This window comes from Corythoichthys intestinalis, chromosome 4 (genome assembly GCF_030265065.1).
Source record: "Corythoichthys intestinalis isolate RoL2023-P3 chromosome 4, ASM3026506v1, whole genome shotgun sequence".
NCBI lineage: Eukaryota > Metazoa > Chordata > Actinopteri > Syngnathiformes > Syngnathidae > Corythoichthys > Corythoichthys intestinalis.
The window spans coordinates 58,710,776-58,724,537 of record NC_080398.1 but is presented as its reverse complement, the minus strand read 5'-3'; the positions used below and the strand labels follow the sequence as shown (position 1 = coordinate 58,724,537).

General features: G+C 40.4%; 1 protein-coding gene across 3 annotated transcripts in view; it reads left to right on the top strand.

Moving 5' to 3' along the window:
* Positions 1-11,625, top strand: part of kpna5 (karyopherin alpha 5 (importin alpha 6)) — a 35,186-nt gene extending 23,561 nt beyond the window's left edge. For all 3 annotated transcript variants that reach the window (XM_057834110.1, XM_057834111.1, XM_057834112.1), the window contains exon 14: positions 4,245-11,625. In XM_057834110.1, coding sequence (XP_057690093.1) covers positions 4,245-4,432 — 188 coding nt within the window. In that variant the 3' untranslated portion in view covers positions 4,433-11,625. The remainder of the gene's footprint in view (positions 1-4,244) is intronic.
* Positions 11,626-13,762: the final 2,137 nt, after the last annotated feature.

Below are 13,762 nucleotides of genomic sequence, written 5' to 3'. Positions count from 1 at the left end.
GACGATGCCGGACGTCCGTATAATTTGCTGAATCAATTTTGTCCTCAATACCAAACAGGTTTGCATCCACATAAATAAATGATAATTAGGTGCGATTACAGCAATGACACAAACAGTTAGCATGCGTTTGCTAGCATTAGCACATTGTTCAAACAACGACACAACTGGCTCTAAGTGTCCGACCGCGGGTGGAAAACACACAACAACAACAGAAAAGATAATCCACACAGGCGTTGCCTCTGTAGAGATATTTTACAAGCATAAACAAGGACCGTAGGTTCGCAGCCGAGTGCGAGTGAGCCCCCACGTCGGCGTAAAAGCGCCACAAACTAAAAGCATGCATTTCAATATAAAAAAGTCAATAATACAATTGAACACACATTGCCAAAGGCAGAACGCGATCGTGGCCATAGCTATTAAGTTTTTCAAATAACTATAGCATAAAGAACATGCTAACAAGTTTACCGAACTTGTCAATCCAAAACACCAAAATAACATGTGAAATAATATCATAATGTGTTAATAATTTCACACATAAGTCGCTCCTGAGTATAAGTCGCACCCCCAGCCAAACTATGAAAAAAACTGCGATTTATAGTCCAAAAAAATACGGTAATCTTAGCACATCTCACAAGAACGAACAAAAGAAGTCTGCTTTCGCGCCTGTTTGACTTTGAGTACGACACGGTTCCCTTTCGTGGTTTAATTTTCCCCGATTTATTTTTTATATACTCCAGGTCGCTCTGCGTTGAGTTGGGAGGGAGCGACCCCGCTGCTGGGCAAGCAGCGACTTGGTAGTCTATACTACATTATGTGCTGTGTCACAGCACCACGCTGTGACGCTCCACACTCCCTTCCCTCCCAGGAGGGAGGTATTTACTCTTATATTTGTCCAATCAAAGAGTGTGCCTTTTGTCCATGTGACGCTACTCAGAATGTTCGGTTGGCATATTGTGAATTCTGAACCTTTTCAACAACTCATTTGCAAGTGCTGCAAAGTAGCTCTACAACCAGACCCTGGTCCTATTGGTCTAGTGTGAAAGCACCCTAATAGTACCATACAAACAAATCTTTTCAATGATCAAAATCACATTCCAGTTATATTCATGATTTGTTTCTAAATATATGATATGCTGAAGTGCTTGAAAACATGTGTACAGGCTGGGAACAATTGAGTGCTGAATCTCTTGAGTTTATAGCATTCCTTCTCAAATAGTGGGGCGCAAAGCAATGCCTGGGGGGCATGTGACATCGAGGAACAAACTTTTTTGCCTTACTAGAAAAACGTGTACACATCCACTCATTAAGTGGCAGTGGCACTCTCATTGTCAGAGTATGTCCAGTATTTTTGCACCAACCAAGCAAAGACCAGAATATACAGTGCCTTGCAAAAGTATTCGGCCCCCTTGAACCTTGCAACCTTTCGCCACATTTCAGGCTTCAAACATAAAGATATAAAATTTTAATTTTTTGTCAAGAATCAACAACAAGTGGGACACAATTGTGAAGTGGAACAAAATTTATTGGATAATTGAAACTTTTTTAACAAATAAAAAACTGAAAAGTGGGCCGTGCAATATTATTCGGCCCCCTTGCGTTAATACTTTGTAGCGCCACCTTTTGCTCCAATTACAGCTGCAAATCGCTTGGGGTATGTTTCTATCAGTTTTGCACATCGAGAGACTGACATTCTTGCCCATTCTTCCTTGCAAAACAGCTCGAGCTCAGTGAGGTTGGATGGAGAGTGTTTGTGAACAGCAGTCTTCAGCTCTTTCCACAGATTCTCGATTGGATTCAGGTCTGGACTTTGACTTGGCCATTCTAACACCTGGATACGTCTATTTTTGAACCATTCCATTGTAGATTTGGCTTTATGTTTTGGATCATTGTCCTGTTGGAAGATAAATCCCGTCCCAGTCTCAGGTCTTGTGCAGATACCAACAGGTTTTCTTCCAGAATGTTCCTGTATTTGGCTGCATCCATCTTCCCATCAATTTTAACCATCTTCCCTGTCCCTGCTGAAGAAAAGCAGGCCCAAACCATGATGCTGCCACCACCATGTTTGACAGTGGGGATGGTGTGTTCAGGGCTGTGTTGCTTTTACGCCAAACATATCGTTTTGCATTGTGGCCAAAAAGTTCAATTTTGGTTTCATCTGACCAGAGCACCTTCTTCCACATGTTTGGTGTGTCTCCCAGGTGGCTTGTGGCAAGCTTTAAACGAAACTTTTTATGGATATCTTTGAGAAATGGCTTTCTTCATGCCACTCTTCCATAAAGGCCAGATTTGTGCAGTGTACGACTGATTGTTGTCCTATGGACAGACTCTCCCGCCTCAGCTGTAGATCTCTGCAGTTCATCCAGAGTGATCATGGGCTTCTTGGCTGCATCAGTTTTCTCCTTGTTTGAGAAGAAAGTTTGGAAGGACGGCCGGGTCTTGGTAGATTTGCAGTGGTCTGATGCTCCTTCCGTTTCAATATGATGGCTTGCACAGTGCTCCTTGAGATGTTTAAAGCTTGGGAAATCTTTTTGTATCCAAATCCGACTTTAAACTTCTCCACAACAGTATCTCGGACCTGCCTGGTGTGTTCCTTGGTTTTCATAATGCTCTCTGCACTTTAAACAGAACCCTGAGACTATCACAGAGCAGGTGCATTTATACGGAGACTTGATTACACACAGGTGGATTCTATTTATCATCATCAGTCATTTAGGACAACATTGGATCATTCAGAGATCCTCACTGAACTTCTGGAGTGAGTTTGCTGCACTGAAAGGGGTCGAATAATATTGCACGCCCCACTTTTCAGTTTTTTATTTGTTGAAAAAGTTTAAATTATCCAATAAATGTTGTTCCACTTCACGATTGTGTCCCACTTGTTGTTGATTCTTGACAAAAAAATTAAATTTCATATCTTTATGTTTGAAGCCTGAAATGTGGCGAAAGGTTGCAAGATTCAAGGGGGCCGAATACTTTTGCAAGGCACTGTAGGAAGTCTCCCGAAAGCTAAGATGAGGAAATTTGACAAGTCTTACGTAGAGTTTGGCTTCACTCTCAATACAGTGAGAGACAAGGAAAGACCACTATCTTAACTTTGTCCAAAAATGTTGGGAGTGGACTGCATGAAGCCAAATCAATCAAGACGTCACTTAAAGACATTGGCCCTCAATCAAATCCTTTGTAGTTTTTAAGCGAAAACGTGCTGAATATCTCCAACAATCGTCCCATTTTGTGAGTACTACATCAGTAAAGAAGCGAGCACTGTTAGCAAAATATAAGGTGGCATACCAAGTCGCTCAGTGCAAAAAAAAAACACACCATTTTATGTTGCTCATAGCAACACAACAGAAAATAATTGAGAAGCACTCGTTAATAGTAGGATACTCTTCACTCTTCATCTTACTCATTGTACTGAAGCTATGTGCCTTTATTGTTATTTTGAGCTAGAAGCACTGTATGAGCCATATGTCATTTGGCAGTGCCTTATTGGCTCTTTGCCCTTGCACTTGATAAAGATTTAAAAAAAACAAAAAAAAAACGGATGTTTGCACTATTTTGATTTCAACAATAAATATAGTGGTGCGATATAGGCATTTTTCCCATGACTTCACTTGAAGTTATTCTTATTTTTCACGTAATGTTTATTTGGAAAACCTTGAAGTTGTTGAATTTATCATTACTGAAGCATCCAGTGGGGCACAATACAATTGGCCATAGTATGTTAAATCCACGGCTGCATATACTTTATATGTATCAGTTTTATATCGGTATCGGATTTTTGGAGTTGGATGATATCAGTTATCGTTTAAAAAGTCATTCTCTGACAACTCTAGTTATTGTGGTCAGCTCAAGTTCTGCCAAGGGTCTGCTGAATTTCTAGCGTTAAGACAGCAGTGAAAAAATTACAAACTCTGTCACCAAAATACATATTTATATGTGAGTTCTCAAGTTAGTTGAAATTTATTTTAGCAAGAAACATGAAGTGGATGCAGATGATATACTTTAGGGGGCCACAAAAAATAAATGTTGGGGGGTTGGATGTGGCCCCTGGGTCTTTTCAAATCCTTCAAATCCTATTATCAAATCCTCGAGTGTACTTTTTCCTCACACCGTATACCTGAAGGTCCTACCAATTGGATGATAATTTGTCATTTCTACTGATTTATTGATTCCAAGCAGTTTATAATATTGGTAAATGAACTGAAAACTTAATCATCCCTTCCTTGTGTGTGCATACTCATCAGGCTTGGACAAGATTGAATTCTTGCAGAGTCACGAGAACCAGGAGATCTACCAGAAGGCCTTTGACCTGATCGAGCACTACTTTGGTGTGGATGAGGAAGACGCCAGCCTGGCACCACAGGTGGACCAGGGTCAGGGCCAGTTCATCTTTCAACAGCAGGAGGGACCCATGGAGGGTTTCCAGCTCTAGCATCAGCTCACTTTCACCGCTTCAATCATTTCCTGATGTCAAGGATCTCACTATCTGATAAACTGGGTCCTGACCTAATCTCACCTTGGATGTCTTCAAAGGCTCCCCCAGATCATCCACGTCCTCCAGGCCAACAAAAAAACTAAGACATCGAGATGTGTGAGTACCAAGCCCCATCCACGCTTCCCTGAAATGAGTGAGCCTGTAAGGGATGTCTGTCAGAAGTAAGCATTTCCCGGATGCAATTACAGTACGACTGTATGTTCCAGAGCCCCCTTTCCATTTGAAGGACAAGTGAATGGGTTCATTATTTATTTCTGGAGAGTTGAGGAGCTCCTGTTATTCCAGCGTTACCAGTTGAGATGATATTTCCTCTTTTTAACTCTTTCAGTGCTATTGACGTTGATAGACGTCTAATCATGTTTTTTTTTTTTTCGTCCTTCTGCTGTGAATTTAAGTTGGTTTGTTACAAGTAGACGTCCAATACATTTGATCTGGCAGGGCTGGCTGGCAGCGAATGAACAAATGTTTATTTGCTCCCAGCCCTCCCAGGTCAAATAGATTAGACATCTATCGCCGTCTGTGGTAGCCAATGATTTTTATTTTCTTCACATAGCAAGACATCTGCAATCCATCATGAGGAAAGAACTCATTCATGAATTGTAACCTGAGCTTGCGGAGTAATTTGTGTAATGATCCTACCGGGTCAATTTGGAGCGCGTTGTATATCATATACAGTTGAAGCCAGAAGTATACATACACTGTGGAAAAACACATTTAATTTTTTTGTCTCCCTGTCTGAAGTCAAATCAGACTAATCCTCTCTTGTTTCAGGTCAGTCAGGATTACAGAATTATTTTATTTTGTTCTATGCCAAAAATAACGAGAGAATTTGTCATAGAATTTGATATTTTCTAGTGATGCACGATAATACATTTTTCAACCGATAACCGATAATTTCCTCATTCCAACCGATAACCGATAATGTCAAGCCGATAATTCTATTAGAAGATTTATGTGAAATTTTAAAGTATACACAAAAGAAAATATTACTGTGCAAAAATATAATTTATTGCTCTTTTTTTCAACATAAAATATGAACAATGACAGATTGTCTGACATTGTGTAATGGTAAACTTTTGGCAACAATTTCTTACAGAGTAAATACCTAAGTTGCACAAAAATGCCTTTAGAAGTAAGCCATTCCTAACATAACATTAATACACTGCAAAACACACTTCCTTAAAACTAGTCAGTTTTAAGTGTAAATCTATTGGCAACAAGTGAAATTATCTGCCATCGCTTCAAGTGTATTTCTCTCAGATTTCTTGGAAGAAAAATAGCTAGCTGAAAATAATCTTAACAGCCTTGTTTTAAGCAATACATTATTATACTCAATCCTAAAAAAAAAAAAAAAAAAAAAAAAAAAAAAAACTTGGAAGAAGGAAAGATTTTGAATAATATTTGTGGCTACAGAATATTGATTTAAGAATTTGATTATCTACTGTGACTGTAATTGAGCAGAGAAATAAGTTAAATAATTTGAAAAGTGATTGCTAATGTTATATGCTTTGTTGCACATTGTGAAAATGATTAACTCAAAAGAGCGAGATGTCATGTACCCATTCTGCAGGGCTTTGTTTACATTTGCGGCTTTAACGACATTTGCTTTACAGCAGCTAAACTGCTACAAGGCAGTACTATTTGGACGGACTTGGAGCTCGCATCCGTGTGCGTGTTGTTTTGTGCCTGAGTTTTGTTAAGCCGAAAATAAAGGCAGCGTTACAAAGTCATCTGACCGCTCGTCATTTTACATACTGCATGCATTATTGACTGGCTGACTTCGTTTTCTCCATGTTTAAATTACCATCTAACCACTGTGCCGTCATGATAAGCTTGCTTACTGGACATCACTTTTTCATGAAGAATGGTGGTCGTATAAACGGCATTATCTTTTTTATCCAGGGCTTTGGTTCTCGGGTCATTTAGGTAAAAAAAAAAAAAAAAACGTGTCTCATCTCGGCGGCAGCTACGTTCGTACCGGATAATCCGCCCGCCCTGGCCGGTTCGCCGCGGCGTATTCGGGTCCTGGCTCTGCTCGCACGCCATGGGGGAACGCTCGAGAAACCGGGGTGGTCGCCGGAGGTCCCGAGGCCGGGGAACCAGGCTCGGCCTGCCCATGGCGAGGCGGCGGTGGCCTGCCAGTGCTGGAGCGGCGGGCTCTGTCGGAAGACGGCTACTTGCCGACTATCGGTCTCCAGTCGTGCCGGTGTTTAGCCTTAGATGCGAATTTACCACCCGCCTTGGGCTGCATTCCCAAACAGCCCGACTCTGTATCGTCACAAGCCCTGTAGTTTAACGTAGTTAGTGTTTACAATAGCTTTAGCATTCCCGCTAGCAGCAGCCTCGTATTCGTTCCAAAAATCTTTGTGATGCAGTTTTAAATTGCTGCTGGGTTAGTGGTTTTGAATGAGGACGCTTTCTTTCTGCCTCGTGGAACTTCTATGGTACATGTTTCGCAGATGGCGAGAGCGTTGTTTTTTTTAGTAACAGCCGCCATAATATTCACCTACTTCCTGTCGTGTAACTCCGCCTCCTCAACCCCTCCCCTCCCCTCTCTGAAGCCCCTGAGGGAGTGCTGAATTCTTCGGTTGCGCACATTTGGAGACTAAATCAAGTATATAATTATCGGATTGCATTATCGGTTGAATTTTTTTATTATCTGGATTATCTGTGTGATGTCATAATTGCCATTATCGGCCGATAATTATCGGTGACCGATATTATCGTGTATCTTTAATATTTTCTTTGAGCACAAGTTCATATACACAAAAAGTACTACAATGGTATGAAAAAGTATCTGAACCTCTTGTAATTTCTCACATTTCTGCATAAAATCACCATCAAATATGATCTGATCCTTGTCATCATCACACAGATGAAAAACAGCGTCTGCTTTTACTAAAACCACCCAAACATTTATAGGTTTTCATATTTTGATGAGGATAGTATGCAAACAATGACAAAAGGGGCAAAAATAAGTTAGTGAACCATCACATTTAATATTTTGTGGCCCCCGCTTTGACAGTAATAACTTCAACCAGACACATCCTGTAGCTGCAGATCAGTCTGGCACATCGATCAGGACTAATCTTGGCCCATTCTTCTCAACAAAATTGCTGTAGTTCAGTCAGATTCCTGGGATGTCTGGCATGAATCGCTGTCTATAGGTCATGCCACAGCATCTCTATGGGGTTCAAGTTTGGACTTTGACTTGGCCACTCTAGAATGTATATTTTGTTCTTCTGAAACAAGAGCGTAATAAGGAACTACACACGAATGTTAGCAATGATCATGTGAACATACATCATGTGTAGTCTACAACTAGGTCTGCAGCTATCGATTATTTTAGTTACCTGTTAATCTGTCAGTTAGTTAGTTCAAATAATCGGGTAATCGGATAAGGAACATTTAATGCGTTGCAGACTAAATTTAAACAAAGGCTTGCGAAGATTACACTTTCAAAAGAACATTAAAGTGCTTGTGACACGAAAAAGCATGTTTATTTTATGCTCCTGAATGATATGGACCGCTTGGATGTGTGTGGAAGCGATCGCTATATTTATTTAGTTTTTTGAATCCCGCGCCAGGAAAATGAGTGACTTCCGGCTTCGGTCTTGCATTGAGGAGGAGGGCGCTGTGACGTGTACGGTAGAAGACGTCCTCTTCACTATACAGCGTACTGTTGTGTATGGGGACGAATGATTCAGCTGATTTTGCGGATTAATACGTTTATTTTTCGCATCACGCCAGCCAAACGGCTGCAGAAAAATCATTCTGTATGAGGGAGAGGCGTATGCGCCTTTTTGGAGTTTCAAAAGGTTCCCATTCACCGTGGATATTTACTGTGGGACCATTGGACTTAGGAGGACGTGAGTAAACATCTTGTTTTGTATTATGTCAAATACGAATACAGCGATTACAAAGTAAACACTACAAACTTCCTTTAAATGAAGGACTACTTACGTTTGATCATTGATAGGCATGTAAAAGGCTGTCCTAATGGTCATTAGCAGCAGCCCGTTAGCTGCACAACAACTCCAGCCACCCTCCTCCGGGGAACAAACTGTAAATTGCTCTTCGCCGGGCGGTTTGCCGATCCGCGACGACAATAGACAACCGGGTCGTCATGTCAAATAATCCAGGATAGTTATGTGTGATTTTCCGCTTTGAAGACTTTGAAACATCACTCGGTTCGGGTTAGCATGTCGGCTAGCTGTCACGCCTTCTGGGTTGTTTACATTCTCCGAAGCCGGGGAAGGGAAATGACATATGTCCGATTTAGGTGTCATGAAATATAGTTCGAGAGGTGCGACAGTAAAGGTGAAGTCGACAGTTTTGACCATTATGGAGTAATTTTGCCGTGTCGTCCTGAATAAATGCATTTTTATTATTTCATATTCCATTCAGCACAAGACTGTTATTTGTCATGACCATGCCATTTATTTAGCAATTGGGGAAAATACTTGGATAAAAAGAATATCCGGAAAAAAATTGAAGTAAAGAGACAGAAACAATGACATTTTGCTGCTCTCTTCGTCGCGTTTTCCTCATTGTGAATAGTTCCCCCTCGACGGGCTGACTGGTGCTTCTCAAGCCATTTATATAGCTATTGGGGAAAAATACTTGGATAAAAAGAATATCCGGAAAAAAATTGAAGTAAAGAGACAGAAACAATGACATTTTGCTGCTCTCTTCGTCGCGTTTTCCTCGTTGTGAATAGTTCTCCCTCTACGGGCTGACTGGTCCTTCTCAAGCCATTTATATTGCTATTGGGGAAAAATACTTGGATAAAAAGAATATCCTGTAAAAATATTGGAGTAGAGAGACTGAAACAATGACATTTGGCGGCTTTCTTCGTCGCGTTTTCCTCGTTCTGAATAATTCCCCCTTAATGGGCTGAATAGTAAAATCGATGAGCCCAGTCTACCGCTGACGTCATCCACCTGTTGGGGACGCTAAAGCCCTATAATGGTAGGCGTGGCTAACTGGCAGATTAAAAGGCTAATTTCTCGTCATCTGTGCTTTGCTAAATTGTTGTATATAGTCGAATCGTCTCAAAATATGATTCTAATTCACATAATAATACCATTTAAGACTTTTTTTCTCGTGTCGTATGCTCTTTAAATGCAAATACAAAATAAAATTCCCGAATATTTCTTCAAAGTATCCAGGATTGCACTTTCATTTAAAAATAGATAAAAATACCAGAGCTTAACCTAAAATGCTATTAAATGGTAAATAGACAGTACTTATTTAGCACATTTATCTACATGGTTACCATGCCCAAAGCGCTTTACATTAGCACACATTTACCCCATCACGCACATGCTGCTGCCATGCAAGGCGCTGCCAACCCATTTGGGGAAAATTAGGGTTCAGTGCCTTGCCCAAGGGCACTTCGACAGTGCGCAGTCGAAGCCGGGAATCCAACCGCTGACCTTTCGGTCCTAGGACAACTACCAACTGTGTCACGGCCGCCCGTATTGAAAAATAAATAAATGAGGATCTAAGTACAACAAAAGAACAATTGGCTAACTTGCATTTACATTTTTTTTGCTCTTATCAAATTGTTCAAACATATATTCCCACATAAAACGGCTAAATATACCTATAAATTACAAATGCATTAAAAAAAATATTTTGCTCAGACAAAAACTTCTGTTGGTCTTAACAGGGAGCAGCTGGTTTCAGCCATGTTAAATGAGTTAAATCATATTTACTGTTGCCACTAGAGAGCGGTATATCCACCCAAATCAATAAAACTAAATGCAAACACTTTCAAAACAAACCATTACAATGCTACTCTAATTAAACCAATAGTCCAAGCAGTAAAATTTGATTCGAAGCTTTTTTCTAATGGAATTGCTCGAGCGAATCGATTAATCGTCGCAGCTACAACCTATGTCTATTACATACCAAAAATTAAATTAGCACATTCTACAGTCTTTAAATGGTAGGGTTTCAAATTGCACCAGTGATAATTTGGTGCGCAAATAATCATACGATCAATCATTACAGTTATCATGTTTAGCGATAGCTAATTTCAGTAATCCTGAGAGACCTAAAACAGGAGAGGTTTAGTCTGATTTGTCTTCAGACAGTGATACAAAAAAAAAAGTTTTTGCACAGTTTATGTACACATATGGCTTCAACTTTACATGTGTAAGAATGTAAAGCACGTATTTAAATGGCAATGGGATGTGAAGTTGTTGGTGTTTACATTCTGCTTTGGGACTGCTCCTTGGTACCTCAATAATTAGAATGAGGTTTGATTTTCTTTCTCTCTCACTTCAGATTGAGTCTCGATGGTTGAAATTGTGTACTCGAAGCACAGTGTTATTTTTCTCTACTTGATGCTTCCCCCATCAACTGTACACCAACCATTTTTCTTACACAGAAATGCACAATTGATTCCTGCAATGATAATTGGTAGACAAGAAAAAAAATCTATATTTACATGGAAATATTTGTAATGCAGAACTTAATTCATCTAGCATATTCAACTGTATAGTTTTCTAATATTTCTGGTTTGTATGATCATATATCATTTTTTTAGGTTTTAATAGAACAGTACATTTTTTTGTTTGAGAATTCATTTGCTGTGTCACAGTAGAAATCCTGTTCGACCTCAAGCAGTCTGTGTACAGGTGAGACATATCATGCAGCCAGCCTTCCAGACATTGATTTTGGACAGTGGAGTCACATGACGTCTGGAAGGTAAGCATGATACAATGCTGCTGGCAATGCACACCTAAATATCGTCTGGAAACAACTAATAAATCGACCCGTTGGATACAAACACCATTCGTGTTGCTTTTTGTTGCATTGGGAGTTAAAATGTTTATGTACACAGTTGTGCTACCACTGGTCCCCAACTACAGTGCTGTGGAATATTTGGGACCTGAATGAACAGCGACTGAAAATGTTTTTTTATTCGTGTTATTTATTATTACTTTACTTTTATTAATTACTGCATTTAAGGGCACTTTCACACTAGCACGTTTTGGTCCGTTTAAAACGGACCAGATTTCTTTTTGTCAGCACCCTGCTTCGATTGTGAATGCAAGGTGCGCTTTTGCTACTTTACAAACAGTGGGGCAAAAAAGTATTTGGTCAACCACTAATTGTGCAAGTTCTCCCACTTGAAAATATTAAGAGAGGCTTGTGATTGTCAGCATGGGTAAACCTCAACCATGAGAGACATAATGTGGAAAAAACAGAAAATCACATAGTTGGATTTTTAAAGAATTTATTTGCAAACCATGGTGGAAAATAAGTATTTGGTCAATACCAGAAGTTCATCTCAATACTTTGTTATGTACCCTTTGTTGGCAATAACGGAGGCCAAACGTTTTCTGTAACTCTTCACAAGCTTTTCACACACTTGCTGGTATTTTGGCCTATTCCATGCAGATCTCTTCTAGAGCAGTGATGTTTTGGGGCTGTCGTTGGGCAACAAGGACTTTCAACTCCCTCCACAGATTTTCTATTGGGTTGAGATCTGGAGACTGGCTAGGCCACTCCAGGACCTTGAAATGCTTCTTACGAAGCCCCGGCTGTGTGTTTGGGATCATTGTAATGCTGAAAGACCCAGCCACGTCTCATCTTCAATGCCCTTGCTGATGGAAGGAGATTTTCACTCAATATCTCTCGATGCATGGCCCCATTCATTCTTTCCTTTACACGGATCAGTCGTCCTGGTCCCTTTGCAGAAAAACAGCCCCAAAGCATGATGTTTCCACCCCCATGCTTCACAGTGGGTATAGTGTTCTTCGGATGCAATTCAGTATTCTTTCTCCTCCAAACACGAGAACCTGTGTTTCTATCAAAAAGTTCTATTTTGGTTTCATCTGACCATAACACATTCTCCCAGTCCTCTTCTGGATCATCCAAATGCTCTCTAGCGAACCGCAGACGGGCCTGGACGTGAACTGGCTTCAGCAGGGGGACATGTCTAGCAGTGCAGGATTTGAGTCCCTGGCGGCGCATTGTGTTACTGATAGTAGCCTTTGTTACTGTGGTCCCAGCTCTCTGTAAGTCATTCACTAGGTCCCCTGTGTGGTTCTGGGATTTTTGCTCACTGTTCTTGTTATCATTTTGATGGCAGGGGCTGAGATCTTGCATGGAGCCCCAGATTGAGGTAGATTATCAGTTGTCTTGTAAGTCTTCCATTTTCTAATAATTGCTCCCACAGTTGATTTCTTTACACCAAGCGTTTTATCTATTGCAGATTCAGTCTTCCCAGCCTGGTGCAGGTCTACAATTTTGTCTCTGGTGTCCTTTGACAGCTCTTTGATCTTGGCCATAGTGGAGTTTGGAGTGTGACTGACTGAGTTTGTGGACTGGGCGTCTTTTATACTGATAATGAGTGCCATTAATACAGGTAACGAGTGGAGCCTCGTTAGACCTCGTTAGAAGAAGTTAGACTTCTTTGACAGCCAGAAATCTTGCTTGTTTGTAGGTGACCAAATACTTATTTTCCACTCTAATTTGAAAATAAATTCTTTAAAAATCAAACAATGTGATTTTTTTTCCCCACATGCTGTCTCTCATGGTTAAGGTTTACCCATGTTGACAATTACAGGCCTCTCTAATCTTTTCAAGTAGGAAAACTTGCACAATTGGTGGTTGACTAAATACTTGTTTGCCCCATTGTATGTGCAGCATTACTGCATGGAGCTGTGATGGAGCTACACAAAATCGGGTTCTAATGTGGCAGATGTGTTTTGCATGCTGTTGCTGAACGTACCGTGTCAGAGTGACAGAAGCCGAGATAGGCAGTGGCTCTCGGGGCGGATGTTTCATGAGTCTCGCTTTCCTGGAAGTCCTGACAGTTTGATAGTTCAAAAAGTCACGAAAGTGAAAGCGATTGTCTAACTTGGCGTACCACGTGGTTCCCTTTCGTGGTTTAATTGTCCCCTATATGCTTTTTATATACTCCAGTTTGCTCGAGTCGGGAGGGAGCGACCCCGTCGATGGCCGATCAGTGACTTGCTATGCTGTGCTGCATTATTATTATTTTTGTTATTTGAACTCACATGCATACAAACGTTCCTCCACACCTATGGTCACAAGCGGTGGGTTGTGACCGAAAGAACAAGATTTCGTCATTTGTAAAACCGATTCTAAAACACAGATGCTTTCAATTCTGTTGATTTTAACGGAGGCGGCTAAATTAGCCCTGCGTTTTTTATATTTTTTAAAATTTTTATTTAGACTATTTTTATTCTTGTACTATTATATTTGACATTTATTCTCGTAGTAATA